Source organism: Glycine soja, chromosome 11, assembly GCF_004193775.1.
Source record: "Glycine soja cultivar W05 chromosome 11, ASM419377v2, whole genome shotgun sequence".
In the NCBI taxonomy this organism is placed as follows: Eukaryota; Viridiplantae; Streptophyta; class Magnoliopsida; order Fabales; family Fabaceae; genus Glycine; species Glycine soja.
In genome coordinates, this window is record NC_041012.1 from 38,444,997 (window position 1) to 38,457,225 (window position 12,229).

General features: G+C 29.5%; 1 protein-coding gene across 1 annotated transcript; it reads right to left on the reverse strand.

Moving 5' to 3' along the window:
• Positions 1-4,236: 4,236 nt before the first annotated feature.
• Positions 4,237-6,462, reverse strand: LOC114373578 (TMV resistance protein N-like). The gene is made up of 3 exons (XM_028331070.1): positions 5,842-6,462; positions 4,774-5,710; positions 4,237-4,659 (listed from the first exon to the last, which is right to left on the reverse strand). The coding sequence occupies exons 1-3, from the start codon at positions 6,303-6,305 to the stop codon at positions 4,585-4,587; spliced, it is 1,476 nt and encodes a 491-aa protein (XP_028186871.1). The 5' UTR covers positions 6,306-6,462; the 3' UTR covers positions 4,237-4,584.
• Between the last annotated feature and the right edge of the window lie 5,767 nt (positions 6,463-12,229).

Here is a 12,229-nt window from a genome sequence, read left to right on the forward strand (position 1 = left end):
ACGTTACCACATTTATCACATTAATCTAAAATATTAAAAAGATTGATTAATAAAAATGTAAGAATTATTGGGTGTGTGTACCAAAATAAACAGTGGAAAATTAAATAATTGGATGAAGGTTAAATTAAATAAATTAAATATTTAGATTAGTAATGAATTAGTTGGACTGGTTGAAATTATTTTTTTCTTCTCATTTCTGAAACTCATATAGCAGCTCACACACAATAATTTTTTCTATATAAAAATTGCACGGTAATTGCATGTTTCTTACTGTTCAACTAAAAATAATAACAAATTCTGTGTTCTTTTAGAGAAACCGGAAATCATCCTGGAATGTAATCGTTATTTGGTCTTTTAATAAAAAAAAGATTTCGAGATTATAAATAATGAATTAGGAATCAATTAACTAAAATTTATTATGATATCATAAATATTTATCTTGAAAAAATTAACTAAAAATTGTGAAAAATGTATTTTTGAAAATTGTTTTATCAGTGAATGTTGCATAAAATCAAATTTAACAAATATTAACGTGAATATAATATTATATTTAATCATTTAAATTTAAGTAAGTTTTATTAAATTTATATTTTTATTCATTCAATTAATTTTGTTTCCAATAATTTTTTTCGCGGAATGTTAAATTAATTATCTTCATAAAAGTGATTATAATGAAATGATTTACGAGTTATTTTTTATAAAAATAATTTTATTATTATTTTCATTTGGATTTTGTTGTGTAATTTCATTTGGAAAATAATATTGTTAAAACTATTTTTAGTTGTATTAAAAGCTAATCACATTCAATTATGTTATATTATTTTCTATTAATAAATAAGTTCTATATTTTGGATATTTTAATTTTTTTTAATAGCATAAGAAAATCATAATATTTTTATATAATCCTAAAAATTTATTCCTCTAAATTTACTTGTGTACCAAAATCAAAACAAGTTATTTTGTAGGTACTAAAAAAAAGAGTTTATTCAATCCTAAAATTAAAACAAAATTAAAGCCCCAAAATACCTTTGCTTCCCCTATTTTCTTGTTCTTCGAACCCTTATCCTCTGCATCCCCCTTCGACTTTCTTTGCCACCCGTGAGGACTATCACTGCCAACACAGACGACAATCACCAACACATTCGAAGCACATTCATTTTGTGGAACAGGTTGCTTTTTTAGTTTATTTTATGGATTGATAAATCTGTATTGTGCACATTTGTTGGTATGTTCCAGATTAGAGAATCCACAAGCTTGTTTGGGTTTTCCGGATCAGATGATCTGGAATATTGTTATGTATATGTTCCAGAATGCTTAAAGTAATCCGGATAGCCTATTTTGGATTGCTTGTTCCAGAAGCTTTAATTTTTAAAAATTTCGGTCTGTAGGTTTTTTTGTTGTGGCGTTTCATGTGGGTCATTGTCCTGACTTTCTTAACTTTCCCCTGCGACGTACCCTAAGATCATCAGCGAAAATATCGATCCTGCAAATCAAGCAGCATTGCTTCAGTTTTTGCAACACTTGTAATCTTTCAATAGTTTGAGTAACTTGGTGCTTGAGTAACTTTTTCTTTTTATGTTTGTTATTATTTCATATATTCATCCAAGTTCTTTGGACTAAATATCAATCTAGCTTATGCATTTTTTACCCTTTTTAGAGTGGAATTTTGCTTCTTTTTTACTCTTGTATTTTTCATCCGATTTCACATTTAGCAAATATAGGAGGATAGTATGCAGTTTTGCACAATTTTATTTATACCAACATACTTGTTAATTGTTTTGCTGCCTTCCGAGGGATTGAAATTTGCAAGAATGAGAATGGGGTATAACTCTGAAAGTGAAATCCCCAACGGCGTGAAGAGGTTTGAGATAAGGGTGAGAGAGAACTTATATAAGAAGACGGGCAAATATGGAACTTTGAAAAATATAAAATTGAAAATATCGGGGGAACAGAAGTTATTGCCTTGTTGGTTGCCTTTGTGATGAAGCCCACAAACACTTGGGCCAGGTGTTGGATCAGCAAGGTCAATCTAGGGGTGTTGCTAGGTGCACCAGCTTTCATTTTTTGTTAATTCCAAAATTATCCTGTGTTGAAGGTACGAAAATACATGATTAATATGTATGGTTTGTACGGATAAACGATCCGTATGAGTCATACGGATCAACTTGATTCATATGACTCATACAGATAAACTTGAGTGAAGGACATTTTTGTCCATTCACTTAAAATGCTGGATGCACCTAGCATCACCCTCAATCTAGACAAGCAAAGCCTATGTCAATCAAAAGGATAGAAAATCGCTCACATTTAGTGTTATAAAAATCGAACCGGTGATTGACCTGATTGAACCACTGGATCAGTCGGAGGCAGTGCCTAACCAGGCCAATTACATAACCAATCCATATCATGACTTGACCCAGTCCTTATGCCTGATTTCCGGTCCGAACAGTTCAACTGGCCGGGCTGAGCAAGGTTTTAATAACACTACTCACACTACTTGAAAATTAGCACCACACCAGTGACGGTTTCCTTGATGATGGGGCCCATGAGGACAGAGAAGAGAATAGTGAGCAATAAACATCTATCAGCTTTGTCTTGAGTCTGCATCTCTGGGATTGTGAAACACTAGCTCTACTTTTGTCTTTTCTTTAGTAGCTGCGTTGTAAGATTGTTCTGTGAATTTCTGGTTCTGTCCTGATGCTTGGTCGCTTGGTTTCTGGTAGCTCACCCCAACTAACCCTGCAAGTTATCACCAAACTCAGTTCACTTTTTGGATTAAAGCAACTTTGCACCTCCACTGCTTTTTGGGTATTCAGTCATGCACCATCCCGATCCGTCTTGTTATCTCAAGGGAAGTAGACCAAAATTCACATGATTGATGCCAAAGGCATGCCTACTATGGTTGGCAGCTGTAAACTCAGTTTGGAGCTGACTATTGGTATGTTTGGATTACCATTTTGAACACCAAAAAACAGGCATTCACACTTTCAAAAGGAGGAAATGAAGAAGCAAGTTTTGCCTGTCCTTGAGTTCAATATCCATTTATGTTAAGAGACAGTGATTTTCCAAACACACTATGTCCACGATTCTCATCCATACAATATGTGACCTTAACTATGCCAGAAATCAACTATAATGTGAATGAAGAGAGCCAATGTCTTTCCCAACCAGAGATGCACACATCCTTAAAAGCACCCATTTATCGTGGGTTATTGCTGCACTGGCTCAGTTCCACCTGTCATTCACTCTATAAACCTACTATGATGCTGACTGGGCATGTGATCCTGATGACGGAAGACAAAAGATCGATGTTGGGCTTATGCATTAAGTTAGGTCTAATTTCATTTGATGGTCTAAGAAACAGGCCCTAATTGTGAGATCTAGCACTAAAGCTGAGTACAACAGTTTGGCCAACACTGCTACTGAAGTATTGTGGGTTCCGACTCCTGCAAGAGTTAAATGTGTTGGCTACCAGACCTATCATCTACTATGACAGCCCAAGTATTGTTCCTTCTAGCATAATAAGGTTTGAAACTCCGAAAAACAAGCATAAGGAGCTAGATCTGCACCCTATCATATAGAAAGTCATTACTCCTATTATTCTGCAATATTTCTTCCTAAGATCAAATTGTAGACATCCTAACCAAGGCTGTGTCACCACACAGATTCAGTAATGCATACAAACTCAGTGCTTGATTAATTTACATTGCTGCACTGCACACAGAGTTTGGGAGAGAAATGCTAAATTAGCACTTATTCTGTTAAGTCATCCTCACTGCTGAGCTGCTATTGTTACTGTTTTGTAAAGTAAGCAAGCTAGTTAGGATTCAGATCATAACTTTCTAACAGCTATACATGTGGTTAGCAATTTTGTAACAGTTCAGTTGAATATAGATCACAACATTCAGTTTCATAATCATTCAAATCAGTAGCAATTAAAATGTAAAGATCCAAGTTTGAGCTTTGACTACATGATCACAATTAATTTTCTCTTAAAAAAGACTAGTATAGCACCAACTTGATGCCCATAAGATATTAACAGGAAATAATGTAAATAATATTGAAGGAGAAAACTTAATCTATTTGTAATTTGGAGTCATTAAACACTTGAGTAAATTTAAGGAGGGAAAACAGATTCATCAAATGTTGAAATCATGGTTAATATTATTAAATATGGATCCAAATCATAACTGGAAGCCATATTTTCCAAATCATAAATTAAACCATGTCAGCACATCGTGAATTGAAGATTTTTTCTCTATAATTAAAAATAACAATAGTATATTCTCACATAATGAACATAAAACATTGACACACTAGCATTTGAAGTCAAACAGCTCACTATAGCTAACACACTGAAGTGTAAACCTCAAAATACAAGAACAACAACAAAAGCCTTTTCCCGCTAGGTGAAGTCAGTCATGCATCAAACAACACCATTCAGCTTGGTTAAAGACCAGATTTTCAGAAATGTAAATTTCAAAATAAACCATGATACACACACAAGGAAAAAATTATTAACTACTGATGAACGGGAACAGAAGTAAACTTTTTTCTTTGAAGCAGCAAGATTTCTGGTAATTGTCAATCCAATTCCATCGGATCCCAATCCCCGCTTCCATCATTTGAGACAAATTGCGTTTCTTGGTTTCCATACTCCTATTACATTGTATATACAGAGTTACATGACAAAACAATAATTGTTCATTGTTAAAAACAAGGTTAAATAATAATAATAAAAAAATCAATTCAAATCATCCAAAGTATTCTTACCTCAAAACGTGAAGCTTTATCTTTAATCATTTCCTGTGTAGAGGTATGCAATGTCACTTGACCGTGGTGATTAATTTTTATAAGAGATTTATCAAGCAACACTCTAATATCTAATCTGGGGCAGACTTTATACTTATTACAAAGTTCAGCTTCAACATCTACCAATTTCTGTTCTTTGAGGTACAATGCAATGTGAATCAACATCTGCTGCTGACATTTTTCCAAAGCACTAAAGCTTACTTCTAGTATCTTTTGGATGTCTCTATCTGTTATAGATTCATACTTGAGTAATGCAGATTCACATTCTTCTATTGATTTTCCACTCAAGTTGGAACATATTACTTCCAAAGTCCATGGATGACCAAGGGCATAAGACTTGATTCGGTTTAGAATGTTCACATACTTTGGACTAACAGTTGCAGAATTAAGAACTTTGAATTTAAGAAATTGATCAGCTTCTGAATCACTAAACCTTTTTATTTCATATATACTTTCAAATCCAATCCCACATCTATCAAGCAAATGTTTATCTTGAGCAGTAATGATGACTTTGCTGCCAGAACCAAGCTGCTTAGTTAGTTCTCGGATGTCTTCCAACTGCTTGAAATGTTTAATATCTTGAAAAATTATAAAAACCCTTTTTCCATGGAGTATTGATAAAATTCCAGACTGATTTGAAATTCCTCCCACGTCATAAAAAAGGAGACAGTGATCAAATACCTTGTCAGCGTTGAAGTGAAAAACTTCATGGGCTAAAGTTATTTTACCAATCCCAGCTTCTCCGCATATCCCAATCATGCGGACTCCATCTGATCCAGAGGACAAAAGCAAGTTAACCTTAAATATTTTTTCATCAAGTCCAATTGGGCAGAGAACATGTCTAGAGACCTCTTTAACGATTTCATCAATATGTTGGTATTCAAATATATTCCCGTCCCTGCACAATAAAAAGGAGTTTACTCGAAGAATCGCTACATAGATATACAATGAGGTCAAAGGCATTTTTTTTTCACCAAAAAGAAAAGCAGAAAAAGGGAAGAAAAAAAAAGTATTGGCGAGATTGAGTACCTGCTGACACAGAAGCCAGGAAATTTAGATAATTTAGTCAAAGCAGTCCTCCATTCTTCAATTTTGTCATCACTAGACCACTTCTTCTGGTTCGCCAATGCCGGTTCATAAGTACGAACCAGAACAGAGGGATCGACGTAGAAGAAAACCGGCACAATCCATCGACCCTTCCCCTTAGCGAACTCATCAAGAATCATAACAACTTCAACTAAGCAATACCGGGAAGAAGCAAAATTCTCAGATAAAACGATAATATAAATCCTGGACTCCTCAATCGCCTTGGGGAGTTCTTGAGATATTTTCTCCCCCTTGTCAATTCTCTGATCATCCATGAAGACGCAGAATCCCCGATCTCGGAGAGCACGGTAGAGGTTGCCAGTAAAAGTGAAGCGTGTATCTTTGCCTCTGAAGCTGAGGAACACATGATATTTGAAGGGCTCAACCAAGTAGCTAAAGGCTTGCATTGTCGGAATTGGAGTAACTATCTATATGACCTAGATCTTACAAAAACATATACAGTGATTCTGACAAAACAACAGTGTCCAAGTATATATAGCCTAGTAGTGGTGTGGTGATGACAAAACACAAGTTTCCAAATTCGGAATCCTATCTAACTAAAATTCAATCTAATTTGCTAGCTCTAAATTATGTTTTGTTTGAGTTAGAAATGAAACATAGAAGAATCAAATAAAGGCGGGTTTGTTTCACTCTTGATTTATTTATTATTGGCAATATGAAATTGGTAAACTTTATTTATATGTTTCTTGAGAGATAATAAAATAATTATTGTCCAATATATGATATATTTTTAAAAATATTTAAGAACAATATTTTTCTTGTTATACTCTCAAGAAAAAATTTCCTGAGGAACGAGTTACTTAATTATTGTCAAATATATTATATATCAATGAATAATATTTATCTTAATATTCTCACAACTATTTATATTATATTTTAATGGTTCCAAAGACTCATGGGCCTCAACACATCATTATTATTTTAGGTAATGTGTTGATAGTTACTTTTAAGATATCTATTTTTGTCTTTAATATTCTTTATGCAAAGTAATTACCTTTTATGACTTTTAACTTGTTTTATGCTTTTGGTTGTTTGGGTACTCGGTTGGACTGAATATCAGACATTAGGCCCAGCATCTCATTGTGCTCAAATGCAGGATTTAGTATACTTTGGTATTCGACTTAACTAAATACTTGAGTACTTTTAACCATAAATCTCATGAAGGTGTTGATATGTATCTAGACAAGCATTCAGTTGCATCGAATACTCAAATACTATTGATATTGGAATGTATAAGTATTTGAGTATCTAACTATGTTGAATATTGAAATACTTGACTTCCATACACTTTGATGGCTGGTACCCATGTATTCATCAAAGCCAATTACCTAAGTATGAGATAACTTTATGCTTCAATATGTTAAATTTTTTAGGGGTATACTTAGGTGTTCAGTTAGATCGAGTGTTCATACATATATATAATTTACATGATAGTTTTTAAATTTAAATATTGTATAAATTATTAATAATTTTATAAATATGATTTGGTATTGTGTAAATTAAATTATTATTAAAAATGATAATGAAATAAGGCAGGCTAAAACTAGTAGTCTTTCATCGTTTTCTCATTGAAAGAAAATACACATCGTGCTTGTTTCGTACCTACACAAATATCCTTTAGGCAAGTATCAATGAATTTTGTAAGAATATATGTAAGTATATTCACGGATATCAATGAATATTTGTTAAAATAAAAATTTAAAACAAAAAGGAAAATTAAATTAGAATTTGAAATGTATTGTGCTAAAAATTATACTAAAAACAAAATACTTTCAAAAAAATTATATACATATATTTTTGTACTAAAACTTTAAATTTGAAACAAGTATATTCCTGAGTTAAATTTGAAACATATATATTTAGACTAAAAATTTAAATTATTTATATTTATAGTTATAATAATAACAATAAATTAGAGTAACTTAATTTATATATAACTAAAATTATTTACATAATAATTATAAAATATATTGTCAGTTCATGTATCTTATTATGTACTGACGGTCTCGTGCTATAATCATCTTAGAATATGATATTTTTTATAGTGATTATTATAGAATAGTCATAGAAAGTTTGTTTGTTTTTTATTTTTTTTTAAAAATCTCATTTGTAATTCTATATACAGAGCATTGTAATTCATTAAGTCTCAACAATTATAATCTAGGGACAACATTAGCCATTTCTAAAATGTCAAATTTAGTGCTACAGAAATGCAATGCAGATGAGCTTCTAATAACATTTAAAACATATAGGTTCTAATTGTGTATTTCTATTTTACTTCATTTTACATTTTTTTGGCCCTCCCAACACAAAAAGAAATAAGCTACTTCCATCCCTTTCCAGTTAAGAAAACTGGAAGAACAAATAGAAATTGATCAAAACCTTGAAAATTAGCAAAATCCAGTAACACCTGAAGTTTACACAGATACAGGAATGAAATGTCAACATACAAAAACAACAGAAATGCATCTTCTTGTAATTAGCTTTAAAGCAAGCTTGCCTCAGCTTCTTGGCTTTTTCACTTAGTTCCATTTCTGGTAATTTTTCCAGCAACCTTTTATGCTTCTCCAACCTTGCAACCTCGTCTTCCAAACCCTTTTCCTGTATCACAGAACAAATTAAACACTTTCAAACATTGACCACTGCCTGAAAAAAAAAACTAATGATTAAGACTTAAGACCAACAAATTAGTAAAAATTATTACAAGTTCTCAAGTATCATATCCGTGTGGGGTCCTACTCCTAGAATAGTAAACTTTGAATTGGTCATCAAGTCAAAACAAAATTGTTTACTCCTTGAGTGATTAAGACACGGGATATTGAAAAAATCCAAAGAGAAGGTTGTTCTCAGTAGGTTTATTAAATGTTGGTCATTCCCATAGGACATAGTAGCTAGCAAGGTACCTTGACATTGTCGATGAGTAATTGCAAGCTCTTGAGTTTCCTATGTTTGCAATAAGACTTTGTTGTTGCATGTTGTTCCATATCCTTATTTCGGGTGTTGAAAGTACCATCAGCCGTTGCCTTAGTGATCATCTGCAAAGGAGGTTAACGAATCTAAATTGAACCAAAATGACAAACAAAATCTAGAAAACAACTTCTATGACTGATGCCAATAAAGATCAATAAGAAAGGACAAGTAGTCAGTGCAAAAAATTAAATATTTTTTAATCCACAGCAATGCAATCCAAATGGATCTAATTTATATTTGATTACATAATTCTCAATTAAATACTATATTCATTTTTATATTTGTGCAGATTTTAATCACAAATTTTAATTATAAATAGTTTTGAGTCATTAATTATTCTTACTTGCTCATTTTATTATGTTACTAAGAAAAGTACTATATTAAGTGACATTATTAGAATGTCAAGAACAAAGTCATTTAAATTATTCAATTAATTTAATCAACAACCGTGCATTCGCAATATCGTATGGGTCGCTTCACCAATTAAAAATTAAAAACAAGTTGTTTTCATATTGTATTTCACTTAATAGATTGATTATGATAAATAATCAATTGTTATCACAGAAAAAAATTAAAAACAGTCCATGCATCGCATGCTTAAACCGATTAGTCGTAACAAATAAAATATATAAACTCCACAATTAACTCATTTCAGCCACAATAAAATTGATCTAAAAAAGACTACTTTCATAAAAATTGGTAGAAAAGGACCTATTATCCTTTATTCTTTTAACTTATAAATAAATAGTGGCTCTATCATTTTCCTCAATTATTATTCTCTGCCAATTTTACGGTGATATAATAAAAACTACTAATAATTAAAACTTTTATGCCCATTTGTGAATTTCTATTATTAGGTTTAAATTAATATAAGGTTTTTAATTGCTATAAAATTAAAGATTATATAAAGTATAAAAAATCCAAAATTATATAGTGTAAAAAATAGAAAATAAGATTTTATATAATTAAATTACGTAAACTATAAAATTGCTTTAAAATTAAATTCAAACATTTAAAAAAAAATAGTTAATTAGTATTACAATGAATAAAAATTTAGATAATCTGTAATTTCCTTCCTAGAGCAATTTACGGTTATAAAACAAAAACTATAAATGTATAATTGAGTATAATTAAAAGTATAACAAATATTAAAAAAATGATGAAAAAAATATTAATTTAATTAAATTTTCTGAAGTTACAACTTTTTTCTTATGTAAATAAGATGATAAGAGATGATTTACTTATTCTTTACTTCTATACAGTTTTTTTTGCCTTCTTAAGCATTGTTACTACAGGATATGTAGGTTTTTCATATTTGTTTTTTTTTTGGAAATTTTGGTTTTTCATAGTTTCTTTGTATTTATTTTCAAATGTGTGCATGATAATGTTTTATAGGATGACTTTTTTCCAAGATAAAAATTTATCAATTGGTTTAGGAGTTTTACAACAAAATTAACACACACAAAAATATATTTATAATTTTTTAATATGATAATTACCTTACATTTTAATATTTTTTTACTAAAATGTTTTGTTCTTAAGTTTGAATTTGTTATGACAAAAAGAAAATTTTGATTACCTTTTTTCTTATTAAGGAAACCGTCTATAACCTGAATTAGCATACAAAACTAATCTTAATGTAAATGAAATGTGTCTTTTCAAGCGTCTTATTCAAAGTGAGACTTGAGCCCGTCCATCAACTCTCTTATTATAAGTTAAAAAACATGGAGTTTATTTAATTATTTTCAAACTATTTTTTTGAGATTTAATATGTAAAATTTAATTTTTTTAATTTGAATGAATTTATTTTTGAAATTTTGATTTGCATAAACTATTATTAAAAATTTATAAAGAATGATAAAAATATCTTTTAATATATTATTTATAATTTATTTGAAATTGTAACATATTGTTATTATTATAACATGACTTAATGATTAAATTAATTTGATTATTATAGCATTTAATACATCAGATAACATTCAAGTACTGTTTAAATGCAATCATTTTAAATTGTAATGTAATATTATTATTATTTTATGATTAAATTAATTTAATTATTATAGCATATATTTCTTTGGGTCTCAAATATAAGGAGAGAAAAAAGTTTTTTTCTTCATCTCAAGAAAATTTTAAGTAATTTTATTTCAATATAAAATATTATTTATTTAATTGAAGTGATACTTCCAATAAATCATTTTTATTTCTAATATCATGTTTCAATTAAAGATTGTAGAAAAAACTTATTTTTTAATTAAGATTGATGCAATTAAATATAATTAATGTAATTAACGTGAATAATTTTTTTACTTATATTTAAAACAAAGACCATATAACACTAAATAACATAATCCAAGATGAGATTGAAATTAAAATATTTTTTCTATCAAGACAATGAAGGTTTTCATCTTATTAAAACTTAAAAATATATTTCATCTAGTATTCTTGCTTATAAAATAATGTTACTAAATTATTGTCATGTTTATTTTCTTCAATTAAGTGTTTGGGATATGTGAAAAATAATTGAAGAGTTATATATCTATTTTAATAATTTAAATATAGGTTTAAATGTTTGTTTAGTGTCTCTAATTTAACGTTTTTTTATTTTTCATTCTTGTAAAATAATTTTCTTATTTTAATTCATATAAATTATGTTTGTTTATATGTTTTGTCCTTAAATTCTATTAGATAAGACTTTAAAAGCTAAAAAGTTTTATCTAAAACTTTATAAAAATAAAAAAATAAATAAGTATAATTTGTAAGAACTAAAAATAATTTGTAAGATGAAAATAAAATTCAAAAGAGTAAAAAGATATTTAAGTAAATATTTACACCACTTTATAACTATAATTAGTATTTGTTAACAATGACACATGACAGATTACTTTCGTTTAAATATATTTTTTGTTCATGTAGATTAAAATTTTTTTTTTTCCTTATAATCTTTTTGTTTTAATTCTTATTAAATATATTTGTTTTATTTTTTGTCCTTATAAATAAAAAGTATATTTAAATCTATTATTTTTTATTAATTTGGGTTCCGTGTACGCAGTGTTGGGTGCGTTCTGTTCTAGTGTACGACAAATCGAGCGGATCAAGTTGATCCGTAAGAAGTTTACGGATCAAGTTGATCCGCAGTTAAATTTCATTGTTGCGGATCAAGTTGATAGTTGCAGATTGAGTTGATCCGTGAGTCTTTTACAAATCAAATTGATCCGTGAAAGACTTACGGATCAACTTGATCCGCAACAATGAATCACATATCAAGTTGATTCATGAGTCTTTTGCGGATCAAGTTAATTCGTAAGTATTTCACAGATCAACTTAATCTACAAAAATC

Coding starts and splice junctions, on each gene's coding strand:
- LOC114373578 (XM_028331070.1), bottom strand. CDS start 6,305: ATGCAAGCCTTTAGCTACTTGGTTGAGCCCTTCAAATATCATGTGTTC. Junction 5,711..5,841: donor CCTGGCTTCTGTGTCAGCAG/GTACTCAATCTC, acceptor TTTATTGTGCAG/GGACGGGAATATATTTGAAT. Junction 4,660..4,773: donor ATAAAGCTTCACGTTTTGAG/GTAAGAATACTT, acceptor ACAATGTAATAG/GAGTATGGAAACCAAGAAAC.